This window comes from Leptosomus discolor, chromosome 4 (genome assembly GCF_034619465.1).
Source record: "Leptosomus discolor isolate bLepDis1 chromosome 4, bLepDis1.hap2, whole genome shotgun sequence".
Taxonomy (NCBI): Eukaryota; Metazoa; Chordata; class Aves; order Leptosomiformes; family Leptosomidae; genus Leptosomus; species Leptosomus discolor.
In genome coordinates, this window is record NC_141394.1 from 74,536,162 (window position 1) to 74,553,732 (window position 17,571).

General features: G+C 45.7%; 1 protein-coding gene across 2 annotated transcripts in view; it reads right to left on the bottom strand.

Annotated features, from left to right (window-relative positions):
* Nucleotides 1–17,571, bottom strand: part of FGFR3 (fibroblast growth factor receptor 3) — a 53,938-nt gene that overhangs the window by 6,068 nt on the left and 30,299 nt on the right. The window contains exons 4-11 of one of the 2 annotated variants that reach the window (XM_086464250.1): nt 15,768–15,937; nt 11,031–11,154; nt 10,413–10,603; nt 6,577–6,727; nt 2,461–2,648; nt 1,878–1,883; nt 1,385–1,530; nt 1,172–1,293 (exon numbers count right to left, since the gene is read on the bottom strand). In XM_086464250.1, the coding sequence (XP_086320376.1) occupies nt 1,172–1,293; nt 1,385–1,530; nt 1,878–1,883; nt 2,461–2,648; nt 6,577–6,727; nt 10,413–10,603; nt 11,031–11,154; nt 15,768–15,937 (1,098 nt within the window). Of the gene's footprint in view, nt 1–1,171; nt 1,294–1,384; nt 1,534–1,877; nt 1,884–2,460; nt 2,649–5,329; nt 5,475–6,576; nt 6,728–10,412; nt 10,604–11,030; nt 11,155–15,767; nt 15,938–17,571 lie in introns of both variants that reach the window. The other variant, XM_086464249.1, reaches the window with a different exon arrangement.

Sequence of the window (17,571 nt, forward strand, 5' to 3'; positions counted from 1 at the left end):
TGTTTAGGGAAGTAGTTAATACAACTGCTGCACAGTCATGCAGGGCTTTGATGTGGAAACAGCACTCAAAATATGGCAGTATTTGTTTTTATTCTACTTTAGGAAGAAGAATAAAAATAAAACCAAAACCTACTACCACAAAAAAAAATTAAAAACCAGATAAATGGAGATAAATGTTTATATGGACATCAATAAAGCCTTTCATTTCTGTTTCATCCTGGTAAGTATTAGAGAAAAAAAAAAAGTCAGTTTTGGTACCTGGGATCATTTTGCTTTTCTGATTGTTTCCCTCTCTTGTCTCCAGGGGCAAAGAGGTAAGGATGGTGGAAGGTCAGAGCTGGGAGATGGGCTACAGGAAGGAACGTATTTTTTGCATGGAAAGCTGCGATTTTTCTACAAAGTAGAAAAATGGGGGATAACCTCCCCAAATGAATGCTTTGGTTTCGAAAGATGGAAAAGTTCCTGCTTCCGAAAACAACTGCAGAACTGACTGAAGGAAATGTAAATTAACAAATCCTTTTCTGACAATAAGTCTTATTTTTTTTTAAGGCTGTCACCCCATGTAACCTCAACCCCAGGGCTGCTCACTGCTGGAGCATCTGCCCTGCTTGCTCCAGCTGAACTCCTCAGGGTGACTTTGTCTGTGTTGTCTGTGCTTACTGTGTGTGTGTGGGAAGGATGGGAAACAGAGACTCATGTGGAGATGCCCAGTGACTCCTCCACTTTTGGCCTCCCTTTAACGTCTCGGAGTTTGGGATGAAGTTTCTTCAATGAAGAAATTCCTCAAGAAGGAGTTTGTCAACTGAATTTCTGCAAACTACACCTGAGCTTGTTGTATAAGCTTTTGCTATAACAGGCAGCACTGGTTACAGGAGTAAGGAGTGGGCTGATTCACAGAGGTGGCTAGAAGTGAAGGGGGTTCCCCTTCTTCTCAGGGATACTATTATTCCTTGGCAGAGAACCGGGTTAACTCCCAGTCCCTCTTCCTGATGGGATTTTTACTTTTATGTGCTCTCCAAGGAGACAGCCCTCACCCCCAGGCTACGTGGGGAAGAAAGGCTGTTCTTGCTTTCTTCTACTGTACGTTTGTATAAAAGAGAGGGAACAAAAGGAAATCCCAGCAGAAACCCCAGCACAATATGCTGTTCTGTCCTCCATGGACTCCCCATACCTTTTAACATCTTGACAGCAACTGTGATGGCCTTGTTTGGCTTGTCCTTATCAATCCCAATCGCTTCTGCCATCACCACTTGGCCAAAACACCCCTCACCAAGTGGCTTGCCCAAGGTCAGGCTGGAGGGAGGAACAAGCAGGTGTGTTAGTGAGTACCAGGGTGGTGACACTCTGGGGAAGGAAGGTGACCCTGACCCGGGGGTTGACTGACCGAGAGCGTGCCAATTCCCACTTGGGATCTGGAGGCAGTTCCAGCTCAGAGACATTGGCCAGCATTGGCCCGTCGCTGGACGACAGACGCGTGATCCGGACCAGGGGCGTGTTGGAATTCATGGAAGAGTTGGACTCCAACGACACCTGCTTGGGTAGAGCAAATGAAGTGTTATTGCCAACTGTATTCCTACGGAAGGCAGTACCTGAGATGGATCACTGATGGGGTTTGCCCACTGACACCTTTCTGGTAATTTCTAAATGGGAAATCCCCCCCACCCCGCCGCTGTCCTCTACCTCTCTCCCCATCCTTGTAGAAATGCACTGATCTAAGCACTTGTGGTTAGGTTTTTAGCTGGTGGACAAGGGGGACAGGTCAGCCAAGTGCCCTCCAGCAGGCAGGAGGTATAATCCATTCATTTGCTCTGTGCGCATCTCCATAGCACGTACAGGCTATGGAGTGACTTCTCCTGTCTGGTACTGTAAATGCCCACTGTGAGCTTGCAGCCAAAGCCATGAAATCTATATCCATCACTATGTGGTTTTACATGGTCCCTTTTACTCCTGCCCCTCTGCAATTACACGCAACAGAGCATCTCTAACTGCATGGAGAAAGAGGACCCTCTCCCACCTCCACGAGAACTGGTTCAGGTTCACCAGTGACCTCGGCAGAAGCAGGAACAAGCACAACTAAATGTGCTCTTGCTCCCCAAATCCCGGCTCCACCAGGGAGCCCGGACTACACTGCTCTCCTGCAAGATGCGCTTTCTGTGGCATCCACAGCTGCACCGCCAGCCCCTCTTGTCAGGGGTGACAGAATTGTGGCTGCTTGGGAGCTGCTCATGAACCAGAGTCAGCTGCCACCAGCTACTGCTCCACTGGAACAGAAACAAATGAATAAAAGGGGTTAAACTCCTATACTGCAGCCAACTTATGTCGCTCTTGGGCAATGTTTTTCTGATAGAGCTTTTCACCTAGAGAGAAAATTTCAATGAGGCAAAAAAAAAAAAGAGGGGGGGGGGCACAGGAGGAAGGACCATAGGGGGGAATAGGAATCTTGTATCTACTTTCTGTTACCTGTCTCTTGAGTGGAAATTTGGAGACTTTCTGTACAGTGGGGGTGTTCATGGCTTTTTTGTTTGGCATTTTCATCCTGCAGATAATCACAATGGCCAGCACCAGGATGAAGAGAACAAAGCCTGTGCCATAACTGAGAATACCAGCGTACACTGAGCCCGAATCATCCATTTCCATGACCTCCTCTGCTGCAGGGTGACAAGAGATGGCAGTCAGGACGGGGCAGGCACCTGCCCGCACACAACTACACACATGCAGCACAAGGAATTTGGGGAGGACTTGCTCATCTACGCCAATTTGCCAAGTGTATTCAGTGAGGGGGACTCTCCTAGGCCAGTGGTTTTCCACCTGTGGCTACAGCGAGAACATCAGTTTTGTTTGCCTTTTTGGGGGTAATTTTACTGCCCTTTGATGCCACCCTGGGGTTTCTAAGAGCCTGCAGGCCACAGGCTGAAAACCACTGCTCTAGGCTGAAGGCATTTTCATGTGTCTGTGCTGTCCCTCTGACCCAGATCTTACCTTCCCCACACATCCACACCACGCAGCTGGATGCCTTGGACGTGCAAAGGCTGCATGACTGGGGTTTGCTGCACTTTGCCGATTCGGCTTCTCCAGCAGATTTCCACCAGACCAGTGCCTGCCCTGAGGGACCAAGGGGCTTTAAGAGCACCCAGGGGTAAGGCATCACACGGGGAAAAAGCCTCACGAGAGCAGTCTGCATAATTATTTTGTGAAAAATTAGTTCTGCTGGGAAGAGGCTGGAAGGTCTGGCCCAGAGAGGTGGCTGATCTGAGAGGGTGATGGCTTGAGCCCATCAGCAGTGGCTACTTGCTAAGAAGACTTTTTTGGGACCAGTGAAGCTCAGCTGTGTTTCTCCCCTTGTTCCTTTCAGGACAGGCACATAGACCAGAGGAAGGAGCCATGGTGGGACTGGTTTTCTGTCCCCCAAAGGCATGCTGGCATCAGAGGAACAGTCAGCACTGGGAAACTTTATAATGAAGTCATGCCGGCATGCTCAGTTCGCTAATGGCTCGTGTACATCACTGCTGCTCCAAAGCAGCATCTTCGGCAAGCAGTGGGAGCCTCCCCCTGTGGCAGCAGCAGGCTCCGTGTCAGGTCTCCAGTGGCTGTGTCCATGGGGACACGGGGAAAGGGCTGTTGGTGACCCTGGGGGCTGCACCAGCCTGGGTGCCAGCTGTGCAGAGCCTCATCCTGCCAAACAGCCATCTCCTCCTGCGAGGAAGGAGGAGGGATCATGCCCTATGGTCGGTGCCTCAGTTCTGCTTCCTTGGCTCACATGGTCTCGTCCTCTGCTCCATGTCTCTCCTCCCATAGCGTGGACAGGGATTTACAAGCAGAGGTTCCCCAGACAGGCTGTATCCTGCACCCTCTCTGTGGGTAACACTTCGGCACCTGCTGCTGCACAGATGGCTGTCCTTCACTGCATCTGACTTCAATATAAAGTTCCACTTCAGGTTTTTTGGTGGGTTTTCTCCTGCTTGTTCTTTGCTTAAATAAGAGGTGTGCATTCATACACTGTAAAAACAGCTTAGCAGTCGGATGAGACGGTATCAGGAGATTATCAAAATAACAGAGACATTAGTTTTCTAACCAAAGGAAATGATTTCTCATCCAGTGGATGGCAGAAGCAGAAACAGGATCAGATCAGCTATTACAGAGCTGGCAAATTAACAGAGGAAAGACCAGCAGATCCCACCGGCAGCAGGGTCGGGCATAGAAGAGACCTTCCTGAGCCCCAGTAAAAGCAATTACACCCAAATCACCCGCACAGATAAAGTCAAGATTAGAAATGCCAAAGTTTCCAGTTCCTAAACACATCCCTAGATGGATGCATTATGAGATGGACCCAAATGCGGTCTATGACTGGGTGAGCCAAAGTGGGGTGTACAGGATTTTGGATGCCCTTTCAGTAAGGGTCTACTGAACATACTCCAGGTCTGTTCCTTCACTCTGCAAGGCACAGAACCCCTGAGATTCAATCAGTATTGCTGGTGCTTTCCTGGACCGTGCTCACACCTGCTGCATAGTCGGAGGCAGATTGTGCAGGTGAAGGGACCTCATTCCCCTCTTTTGGAGAGCTAACTCCTCTGTTGCATATTCTGTGCTGGCTTCATTGTCAATAAGATCTTTGCACATGAAAGGACCACAAAATTGAGGTCACTCTGGCCTCGGGTTTCAAGCCCACTGCAGCTTTCATCGATCCCAGCTGGAGCAGGCAGCATGCAATGCCCCTGGGAGCCAGGACTCCTGGTCTCTCTCTACAGATGACTCTCCTCGACCTTCTGTTTGAGATTGCTATCTTGGCTTGTTCATCCGTGAAGTGGAAATAATGCTACAGGCAGGGAAGGGTGTACTCACACCAACCACTTATGCATCTAATTTTAGCTTAAGATATGAGGTTAAACAGAAAGGTTCCTCCATAAGATGACCCACAGTTCATGTCCAATTTAGATGCTCTGGATCATCTGATGGGGAGGTTTCCTTCTCGCACTGGCAGCGTGAGAAGACAAAGCCCCTAATTTTGGCACTTAACGGTCTCCTAACAAAGAGGCTGTGAATACCTCCTTGTTATCTAGATCAGAAAAAGATACTTGGCATTTTGTATCATTACTGCAGAAATAAATTAAATCTTGAGATGCAATACAAAAAGTGTCAGCTGTGAATATGCAACAGAGGTCTTCTGCTGTGCGGATTTATCACTGGCACAGCAAGTCCCAGAGGAAAGCCCTCCCTGGATAACACCTCCTCTTCCAAGCAAGGGGCTGTCTGCAGGAACTTGGCATTTCTAAAGCAAAACGTCAAGGCACCCTGGAGAGTGGGAAAGAGAGGCCAGCACAGAAGGAAATACCTGGTAGCACCGTCAGCCAAGCAGAGTGATGTGAGAACCCAATAGAATTCCCTGCGAGACAAGTATATTCCCCAGCATCCTCAAAAGTAACATTTCGCAAGTACAGAATCTCTAGCTCCTTATCCGTTGTGTTAACACCTGCCGTCTATGGGGAAAAAAAACACACACATATAGAAAGAGGGAAAACAGAGAATAAGCCACATTCCCAGCAAGTGTGAGGACACCACAGGCAAATTTCAAAAGCAGATTAAGGTAGGTTTTTTTTTCCAATGGCCCATCTTTCACATTTATTTATTCATTGCCCTCTGCAACCTGTAGTCAAAAGCAAAAAAAAGTTCCCTTCACCAGGTTCTTACTCTGTCCCACTAAAGAAGCATGCAAGCAAAAGCATCCAAACGAAAAATTGCCCCCACAATATGACTGACTATGGGTTAGCAGGGTGAGTACAGGGGGGGGAAAGAAAGATGGTAAAAGAGAGGAAAGACAGAAAGAAAGTAGAAAGGAGGGGAGATGTAGTGGGGAAAGACTCGAGTGCTGATCAGAGGAACATACAAATATTTTGATTCACTAGTTCATGGAAAAATACAGAATTTCAGAATTTTTTAGCATTTTTTCAGAGTGGGCATCTCAAAGCCATATATTCATTACACAGCCCTCGATGCTGTAATATCACTCCAGTCGATTACAAGAAGGTACCTGTAAGGAACATTCCTGCAGTGGCACTGAGCAACACAGCAGCCAAACCCTCCAGGCTGGAGTCAAACGCCAGAGCCCACGAGATTGCTGCTGCTCTCTACTTAACATGTTTGCTTGCATGAGCCAATGTTGATATTTATTTCTTCATTGCTTCTCCAAGTGACAGAAATCTGTATACCGATTGTATCAGTTTTACGGGTGAAAATCTTGAAACAGCTTCGTTTTCCAGAGCTTTGAACGTCATAGGTCATTAACATGCAATTCTGTTATCAGCACTCAATTGTAAGGGAGGGAAAGGAATAAAAGCGTGAAGAGTTTATAGCAAAATTTGACAGTCATTTTATTGTGGGAATTTTTCCATGGCAATTGCTGTATAGGCGTTACATTCTTGTAAAAAAAAAAAAATTAGCAAGAAAATAAGATAAAGCCATTCAGCGTCAGTTGACAGGGTATAATACAAAATGAATAGTAATTTTAATCACTAGCTTCTTAAAAATGTTATAGCTCATTCTTGCAGTTGCCAGGGCCTTGGGACAGAGTCTGTGGTTTACCTGGTTTTGGTTTGCGAATGTGGAGCCAAAATGGTTTTTCGGCTATGCCTACGAAATTGTTGGCTCTACACAGATATTCTCCTTCATCTTGTTCTGTCACATTGAACAGATTTAGGTTAGCATCGGCTTCAGCGTTTTTACTGATCCAAGACTGCAGGAATAGACAGAAACCTGAACTTCAGTAAACCAAACAATACCTCCATCGCACCTATATTAGCTAGGGTTGACTGTTCGCGGATATTTTCTTTTCAGCTGTGGCAATATCCCCGGCTCACCCTGTGGTGACAGGCCTAACCCGGGACCTGGGTGAAAGGAAGGTGCATTTGGCCCCCAAACCACGTGCAAGTGAACTCCCTTCCCTTCACTAGTGGCACACACGTAATTTCTTTTTTAAAACAGACCAATTTCCCACTTCTCCATCTGACAGCAGTCAAAGGCCCTACAGTTTCTTAGTAACTCTGCAGACAGGAGCACCAGAGAAAGGGCTTAAGCAGAGATTTGTGTTTGCAACCCGGCTCAGCAAATACTGTTTCAATTATCAGATTCCAAAATAGAATTTGGAAACAAAATATAAGCAGCAGCGGTCTGAAACTCGCTGCTGACTTTGCCTTTCAGAAATTAGCTGTAATTTTTTCCACTGCTTATAGGAGCTTCTTCTTTACTAAATAAAGTGGTGCATATAAATCAAACAAACTTTGGACTCCTAAGCAAGGGTTTTATTTCTCTTCTCCCACACTGCCACAACAGCAACTTGCCTAAACAGTTGTTTTTATTTTGGTTGAAAATGCACAACTGTTTTGGGCAGCCTCAGAAGTAGCCTAGGCAAACTCAAGAAAAAAATATCAGCTTCAGTTCTGGAAATGAAAATAAAATTGCTCATCTCATTTTGGTCTTACGCTCTCCAGCCCAGTCTTCGATTTCAAGGCCTGACCCTGCCAATATGACTTGCAGCCCATTAAAATCAACAGGGCTGCCAGATCTGATAGGTGATTAGGAACTGAACCCAGAGGTGGCATCAGAGCAGAGCCCCAATGTCCATGCCTGATGACAACCACCACTGGTTCTGACCTGATCTCATCTCTAAGGCTTATGTGCTGGCAAGTTTGTCTGTCCTGACTAGTAGGGAAACATGCCTGCCTGCTGTTGCTCCCTTGTTTATAATTAAACCAGGCACGTTTCAACGCAGAACATACAATTTAGCTTTTCACAAAGCTTAGGCACAGTGTTGCCAGCCCCCCCTCTGTAACTGGAATGCATTTAGTGCTCTTCTGCAAAGAGAAAGGGGTTTCCTTTGATCACAAATTAGCCCAGGCTTTCAGGAACTGATGCAGGTGATGGCTTGGTTTTGTCAGGCTGTTTAAAAAATGGGTTGAAAGTACAGCATTCAATTTATCCATCTGGACTGGGGTGGGTTTTGCCCTCCGCATTTAAATGTGAGGTGGGAATTTCATGTGCTGGGCACCCCTCTGTCCCCCTCGCTCCGATGGAGACTAGGATACTCCCCATATATAAACTGCCCCATAGCAGCTCCACAAAATCTCCTGAAAGCAGGAGGGAAGGGCAGGCTGATAAAAAAGCCTTATCTCCCTGCAGGCACCACAGCACTGGGCAGGAGAGAGCCTTTTCTAAAGTGGCTGTGGGCAGGGAAGGGTAGATACCAGCACCCTGCTCCAGCAGCACAGCCAGGATGCTCGGTCAGAGCAACAGCGTGGCACAAGCGGAATGAGCCCATAAAGCCAATGGACTGGCCCCAAGATGACGGTGAGATCTTTTTATCAGATCTTCACTTTTAAAAAACAAGCACACCACGCATTAAAAAAAAATAAAAAACCCTGCAAAGCTGGGCCTGACACAGCTCCACGGAGGCCCAGTACTGGCGCACAAAAGATGCATCCCAAAATGGAAATGCTCCATGCCCCAGCGCTGATGCCGGCATTAATACAATTCAAAGCATTCCTGATTAACCAGAAGTAGTAAATAGACGTGTGCTGGTCCTATTCAGCAAAAAAATAAAACCAAACAAAACTTGCGCTTTCAAACGCCTGCCTGTGCTCCCCTTCGAGGAATGCGGAGCCTTTGCCGTCCACAGAAGAGAAGGTATTTGGCAATTCTAATTACCTAGCCACCCCGGTGCCGCTCCAACTTAATTTTAAAACACTATTTATACGGACTATTTATATGTTCTTTGCCACAGCAAAATGGGAGCTTGTGCTTGTGACACAAGGCACTGTTCGCAGCGGCTCTGCAAACTTCCAAAAGGTAGCACTTTATCCCACGGGGACCACACACGGAGCTCAGAGACTATACTAGATGGTATGTGACACAGCCAGCTATTCAGAGCTTGGTACTGGGCTGTGAAACCAGGGGGAAATTCAAATATGCATAATTCAAACACATTTGGAGAGACAGCAAGAAAATAAAGTTTTATCAACTCGCGAGAAGTGCTTGTTGCCAATCCTGAAGAACTGTCTCCAACCATTTCTTCCAACCAATCTGTTATTTCAATCTGTGTAATTATTTCCAGGGTCTCTGGCTTTTATTATCATGTATCTGGCTGAGTTACAGTTTTGTAGATGCTGTCTGGTAAGTTGGGTTTTTTTTTAAAACTTCATACAAAGAGAAGAAGGGTGTGTGCAGCAGGATGTGCACAGGGAATGTCCGTGCACGGGGAATGTCCATGCCAGGGACAACCTCAGCTTGAAATTGCAGGGACAAAATCTGCTTTCAGCTATAACTGCAGAGCCAGAAAAACTCCATTTGGCCCTATATATTTTAATAAACACCAACACCGGATGCCTTTAATTATTAAAAGAAAAAAAAAACAGGGGGGGTATTTTAAAAGCCCAATGTGCTTTTCACTCTCTATGCTCTACTTTGTATATTTACATAGGTTGAGGGGAAACCAGACCCACTGGCATTGTTCTGGCTGTAATCTGGAAGTTCCCTTTCAAGAAAGCATTTTAGCAAAGTCAAGTCTTACTAAGTGCATTTTTACTCAATAAAAAAAAAAAAAAAGGCTTTCCCGAGCATGGATAATAGCAATGTTCACAAATGTTATTGGCTAGAACAAGACTATCTTGGCTCTCAGGTGCTGGTAGTCCAGCATCATTTAGTGTGTGCATGCTGCAGTGTGTTCACTTGGAAAAGGAAAGAATATGTTTTAGTTGGGTGCCTTTTATTTTAATAAGCCCTAAAAATACCTCTACTGAAGCTGTAAAAAAAGGTTATTTTTACAATTTTAAGTCAAACGCAATGTGACAGCTTCTTTTTTATTACGCTGCATTTCTCACAGTTGCCTCAGCTTTTACAACTACTTTGCTTATCTGTGCCACTACAGTAGTTATGTTATCTCTGGCAAACAGAAGAGTCTGGAACATCGACTTCAGGCCATTTTTGCTGTACCCCCTCCAAAAAGCAGTGTATTCCACTGCACAGGCTTAAAGGAAAGAACAACCCCAACAGCTGTCCTTGGCTTATTCTTACGACTTTTTTCTTATAGACACAAAACAATTACAGAAAATGAGACCTTGAGCTCCCCAAAATCTGATTTAAATAATGATTACCCTTCCAGGAACTGTGGCATTGAACGCATTCTGTGGGGACTTTCTGGTTTGCATTGCACTGCTAGTCTAGGGCTTATCTATAAACTTATAAATAGAGTTCACGGCTTCCATCGACGGCGAGCATCTTTACTCAGTGCTGATCTCTCTTGCCACGAGTATGGCACTGGGTTTTTTTGTGGAGCATCCCCACAATACAGCTGCCGTCTCTGTAACACCGAGATCAAGGCGGAGGAAGGACTGCCCTGAGGGCGAGAAGAAAGAGCGTGTACCAACCTTCAGCACCGTGACATAGGGTGTCCCATCGGGTCCATATTTGCTGCCGTTGACTTCCACGTGTTTCAGCCACTGGATGTGAGGCTGGGCATCGCTGTAGACCTTGCAGTGAAACTCCACATTGCTCCCTACCACCACAGTCTGGTTGGCAGGGAGCCCGGCTTGCAGGATTGGTCGGTGGGGCGACCTTTCTGAAAAACAGAGGAGAGAGGGAAATCCTAATTTACTTGTTCTTTTTCCAGCAAAGATTCTCCTCTGAACCCTTCATATCTCCTGGCTTTTCAGCAGAAGGGGTGCAGACTGGGACTGTGCCCCAAGTGTCCTGGCCACTGCTCTACCCAGAGCTTCTCAAGCCAAACAGGGAAGAACCACCTGGGAACAGTGGAGGCACCTCAGCTTTGCTATTCCTTCTCTGGCCCCTCTGTAGACCAGCTAAGTAATGTATTGATCGCAGATCTGAAGCTGAATTGTTGGCCAAAAGGAAGCTTGTTGTTGGTTTTAGAAGACAGATGATCCAATACTTTGGGAAAGAAACTAAGCTCCTGTTTCCTGTATCCATCACATGTCTGTTCAACATCACCATAGATCAGCTGTTGAGGGAAAACAGTGAAATCTCACCCAATACATCAAGCTGGTATGTGTGCCTTATGTTGCCGTATTTGTTCTCCACAACACAGGTGTAATTTCCTCGATCTGATGGCACAACACTCTCCATCACCAAGCTCCACTGCTGGTGTCGCAACTAGAAGAAGAAATAAAACCATCAAAGCTTGTGGTCAAGTACCATCATCACCAGACCATTCAAATCAGTGAACAATTAGTGAGCTTTTACACACTTGGCCAACATGAATGGACTCCAGAATAGGCTTGAACATCACAAGGACCCATTTCAAGGGTCATTAAAGGCTTAATGTGAAAAGGAATTAAGACCACTGCAGGAACAGTGCAACACAATGTAACACGCTGAGATTGCAACAGGGACTTGTAGGTGATTTCACAATAACAACAATAATGAAACCAGCTGAATGTGGCACCTCTCATTAGAATAACGACTTCAGAAGGCATCAGCTAAGATAACATCAATCTGCTGGTCCCCTCTACCAGACCACTCTGGTCCAGAGACTCTGTCAGCTCAAAATACTGTACTCTCACCTGCAGATCTTTACCAACTTCCACATACAACCCATAAGATGACTATAAACTATAAAAATCATATTTCTTGGCCCACCTGTAGCATATTTTAAAGATGTGTGCTATGGAGGCAACAGTTAATGGCATCTGTCTGAACAGAAAGAGGTGTCTACAACTAAGTTAGTCCCCCTAAATTCCCTGTTAAGAAAAACAGGACAAAAAATGCCCAGCCTCAAGTCTGGTCCGTAAGATGCTCGGTCAGCCCTTCTCTTTTGGCACCAAGTTTTATACTAGTTGGTCTTCTAGATGTGGCTCATGTCCAGACTTGCTGTTTGTTCAGTGGCAGAAGGGAAAGCACAACCCATGTCTCCACCCTGACCTGCTGCCCTGTGATCTCAGCTAGAACGTTTGTTTCTGAGGAGTATAAAGGAAATAATGGATACAGAAAGCAAATCTTGAATTAATACAGAAAGCGACCAAACATGACTTCAGGATGCATAGTGTATGAATGCTCTCCAAATCTCTGGATACTAATTTGATGCCTCCTACTGCCCAGAGCAGAACACTTAATTTTACTAAACATTTTGAAGGTGACTCCAAGGACACAGAAGCAGATTACAGTAAAGCTGTGCTACAGAGTATCAAGGGCTGATGGAAAAAACAAGGGTATAATTGCTCCTGGAGGTTTCTTGCTGCAGCAGGTGAACTCAAATATGAAGTCATTTAACCTCTTTTGCTACACATAAATTGCATCCACATGCTTTCCTTTAAAGGGACAAGTCACAACTGAAGTCAGAATTTTGCAAAGACAAAGTTTAATGTCATAGGACTAGATAGCTCAGTTGCAAGATAAACAAGGAAAAGCCATTTTAACAAAGCTTCATAGATCTCTGCATCCATGAGAACAGCACTGCTGAGCACCCCACTTTTCAGAGACCGATGGATATCGCATGTCCTTTCATTTCAGGTTACCGGCAATAGGAGGCTGTGGCTAAACAGTATGTACAGAAATCTTGGTTGTTGCAGATGTCTGGTCAGGTCTGACTGCACCTTATGCCCACCCAGGACAGCATGGACTGAGCCCAATGCAGAACCAACATTACACCTTTTGTAAGGCAACATCCCACTTGGTGCATCTCTGTAGCAGCATGACAATCAGAAGGTAAGAGGAGGTCTGAGAACAGAGAGCCTGGACCCTGAGTTCACAGCTGAATATACCAGACTGTCAAGGAAGTTTCAATGCAAATTTGTGGCTGCTCAGTGGCTCATTTCCATACTGGCTTGTCTCACAGTTGTGTCTAAAGACTTCTTTTAATTCATTTTTCAGCATTTGTGTCTGGAACCCCTAGGAAGGAGCTACTCCAAGGAAGGGGCTCCAGACACATGGACGACTCCCTAGTCTGACCTGTATTATAAAATGAGGTCCAAATTAGGTGTTTTACTTAGGATGCACTTTCAAAGAACTTCTCTTCGTCAGCTTTATGATGGAGACTTTGGACTCTGAACAGAGTGGAGAACCCAGGGGGCACAGACTCATGGGCAGAACTTGTTTGGAAACACTTCTAGAAGCAGTAAGACAATTTTTTTTTAGGTGGAGACTGGCATCTAGATTTAAAGGACAACGAAAAGGGATGCTCCCAAGTTAGGATAGTCACCACAATCGATAAAACACTAGAAACATGAAGTAACTTAGTGCAGGCATTAATCAAGTGGGTGAGATACTGGAAATCCCTCTGGTTTATTTGGTGTTGTCATTCTTGGCTCCTTGTGAAACAAACATTTGCAGACACACTTGGAACCTCAGTCCTTGTTTGCCAGACTGGTATGCAAGTCAGTGCAATGGTCTGGGGAAGGGATAATCCTCTATCTCCCCTCCCCCTCAATCTTGCCTTCTAGGGTCATTTAACACACACAGGCTTACGATATTAGAGATTCCAACAAGGATTTAACCATTAATGCTCTTTGGGAAATTTATAAGATAAGTCATATGAATTTCTTTTCTTTACCAGTTAAGGATGAACTTTAACAAAACTAGGTTAGCCTGCACTTCATGTTTTCAACACTCACCCTTCTCTCTTGCAGGCTTTACACTGGGCAATCACATGGGATCTAAATGCCATTTGCAAGAGGCAGAAGTAGAAGGGTGGTCAGCTTTCATCTGCTGACCACAGACCTTTCACAATCAACATCTAAACTCTTCCACAGACTGAAAGCAAATGAGAACATTCCCAGCCCAAGGATTCCTGGGTTAAAACCAGATCTTGAGACAAAGTAAACCAACCAAACTCTGCCAGATCTGGATCTTGCCCATTCTTTTCAAGCTGCCTAATCCTGTTATGAAGTTAAGTTGTAACAGGGAATTTAAATCTTTAATACATGAGATACTGAGCAGGTTTTCAATCTCTTTTTCTGGTTCAAATCTCAGCTAATATCTATCAGTATATTTATACTGGACGAGATTTACACTAGGCTACTTACATCTAACCATGGCTCAACAGCAAAAGCAAGCAAATAAGGGAAGGAAAATTACAGAGAAAGAAAGATGTCTTTATATCAAGAAAGGGACAAAGAACTACACCTAGACAGATAGAGAGCTTAAACCAATCTTGTTGTAATTGGCCTGACATTGCCTTCAATAGCTCTTTTAAGCATCGGCTTGTTGCTGGAAGGTGCCCCTAGAGAAACAAAGCACAGCGATGCCAAAGACGCACTACCGTGTTGCAGAGGATGAAATGTGTCAATTTAAACTCAAGGATAGATTAAAACCACCGGGAAGCGCGTAGGGGAATTGCTTTCAGCTTTAGATTTTATTCTGCAAGCATAATTTAGTGCAGCTGATGTCACATAATTTTGTAAAAAGCCATCCGAACGACGCACGCAAGCCTGAAAACACTTCATGATGATCCTTACAGCCTGCAATTAGCAAAAGATGCTTGCGCTTTGTGAATGTTATCTGCTGAAAGGCTGTTTACCCACAGGAGTTGCTTCCCCTCTCCTTTTCCCTCGTTAACTTTTCAGAAGATCCAGACCTGTGTGTGTTCTCAGCCTCATCCAGGCTGGAGCAGGGACAGGACTTGAGGAGGCAGCTTCAAAGGCTTCACTGAAGCAATCACAAAAGGCTCTTTCAGGAACGGGTCTGAGCTAACAGGAAAGAAACAGCCCAAAACTGGGGCGAGGGAAGACTTTTTTGAATGCTCTTCTGGTTTCTGGAGCCCGACACGCTTTGCATGCCTATCCCCCTTTCAAAATGCTACAGATGTGGTAGGCATCAGCACACAGCTATTCAGAGTACTGGTGAAAGTGCCTTCCTAAAAATCACCTTCTCTCCTTAGCAGCAGCCCAGGGATACGCTAGGACTGGCAGAGTGCAGGCAAAAATCGCTGCTCAGGAGTCTCTCCTGCTACGTTGACTTTAGTATAATCAGCAGCTGCCAGTTTTATTCTCCTCAAATAAAACCAGAAAAGAGTCTGACTGTGACCTCAAGAGGACAAAGTAGTAACAAAACCAACAGAATCAGAGAGGAGCTGATTTGCCTGTTAAAATCCTGCCAAAATTCATCATATAGAATAGCACAGAAACTTCTGTGCTATCATTTGAGTGCAGTGGGTTTTTCTGTCCCTTAGCTCTATAAACACGAGCCAGAGCATTTTCCAGAACATCTCATGGTAGAAAGGAAGAAGAAAGCAGCCAAGGAGCAGATGCTATTACTCTGGCTACAAGGGAATCCAACACTTGACCAAGGGTCAGTGATTTGTACCACAAGAATGTTAATGACCACCAGCACGTCGGTCCAGCTCTTTGGTGAGGTCCTTCCTACACCTTCAAAGGACGCCGAGCCGGTTTTCGTTGAAAGCTGGGAGTAGCTATGTCTCGGTCTAACACGTCTCAACACACTGGGCTGATCTACAGAAATTAGGACAGAAGTTTCTGTTCCTGCTCTCTCATCACTGTCCACAATGCAACCCATAAACCCAGCCTCATTTTTACCTACTCCCTGAAAGACCACTGTAGACAAACCCAGCGGGAATTACCTTTCAATCCCAAGGGACAGCAGCTCTTTTTAACATTTCGGTGTCAAGCAATTGCTAAGGCTGCAAGAAACACCCTCATTCCCATGCAGCCAGGACCATGCTCTGACATGTACCAACGGTAATCACTGTGAAATACAATTTTCTATGGTCAGCTGAAAACTGATAAAAAAAGAGCTCCAAACCGAGGCCTTACCTTGATGCCCCCAATCCTATGCTCTCCCTTGAACTCCTTGCCGTTTTTCAGCCAGTAGATGGAAGGAGTTGGGTTTCCACCCGCCGGACATCGGAAGCGAACGGTGTTGGCGGCGGGAACTGCCAGCAGCTTCTTCTCCATCTTATCTGGCCGAGTCCAGAAGGGGACACCTGAGAATGGAAAGACCAAGTTGAACAGTCCCATTTCTGCCATGGAGGATATCAGCTGGTGAGCAGATGCATTTGAGGAGGCTTTGGCATGTGCGGAGTGACAGTTAAATTGCTACCTGCTGCAGTTAAGATAAATGACACAGAAATGCTTTCCAGCTAAATGACTTTCATAGATGTAGACAGTGTGTTTGCATTTTAGGTTTATGATGAAAGGTTCACGACCAGGTTCTTGTCTAGGTAATGCCAGTATAAATCTAGAGTAGCTGTTTTTAAATCAAGGGAGAGTTATCCCAGATCAGGATGAGAATCTGGCCTCATCTGTGTAAGAAGATACAGGTGTACCTTTGGGACAATAGTAGCCCAGAAGCATGAACAGCAGAAAGATGTTGGAACTGTAAAAAAATGTCAATGGGCCAGCAAGGGAACAGAGAAAAAGGGTTAGCCGAGTGCCTTGGAAAATTTTGCTTCTCAGTAAGCACAAATGTAGTGTAGCCTCCTTAAGGGAAGGAAAGGGGAAAAAAAAAAAAGCCAGTGCCAAACTGGTTTATCATGTTTATGTTCTTTAAGTACAAGTGATTTTAGTTTTAAAGATTCATGTTACCTTTGAACAGGGATAAGTTTTAAAACACCAGTGTTAGCATGAGATATTTTTTATAATTTGCCTCAAGTACAGCAATGTTTCTTGGCTGTGTTACAAACATTACATATTAACTCCAAATTAAGGCAGCAGCAGCAGCAAACTCATTATACTGGGAAGAAAGAAAGAGAAAGTTTTTTAAAAAAGCCTCCCAAGCTTTCATTTCTGAAACACTGCAGAGCTGTTAAGGAAACACTGCAGAGCTGCATGTGGGGTGTTTCCCCTGCTGTGCCAGGGGCTACGTCCACCCCCCAGCTCCATGCTCCATACCAAGGCCAAAGGGAGATGGGGGCAGCCTGTGTTTGGGCTGCAAAATAGCCAAGAGAGGGACAAGGAGTATAACTGTCATCTCCTCCAGATGGGAAGGAAGCACCCAGAGACACAGAAAACCTAAACCCACTGGTTGCAGAGACCTGTCTGCATCTGGCCAAGACAAACTGAGGTGCTGGTCCTTCAAGAACTGCCTTGGCGAACATGACGGCCGCCAAAGCTGTTGGGAAAGCATTGCTGCTGGCCTCTCCTGCAGTGGTGAAAATGCTCAGAAATACCACCCAGCGTCATAGTCCCACCTCAGTGCTACTCCGAAGCCTCTGCAATCCCCTCTCCCTTAATGGCAATGGCGTACAAAGTTGTCCCTCTTGTTGCATCCCTCTAAGACGCACCTGAGCTGCTAGTGCTCCCCCAAGTACTTATAACTGACGTGTTTGGCTCCACAAGACCCATCCCATTGCAGTTCCAGGTAAGTCAGTGATGACCCCACCTTGGTCTAAGTCCCCAGTGTCCCCCATGCAGGCTCCCCACTTCATTTCCACTCCAAGGATTTTGCAGGCAAGGCCACCTAGCTCAGCCAAGGCAATCCATGCACCGCCGGTTTTCAGCACCTGCTAACACTCCGCATGGTCGGTCCCCTGTCCCCACTGCTCCTTGCAAAGCCCACCCGGCCATGAGGAACCAGGTGTCAGGAGCCACATCCAGGAGGCTCTCCATTTGCTGGAGA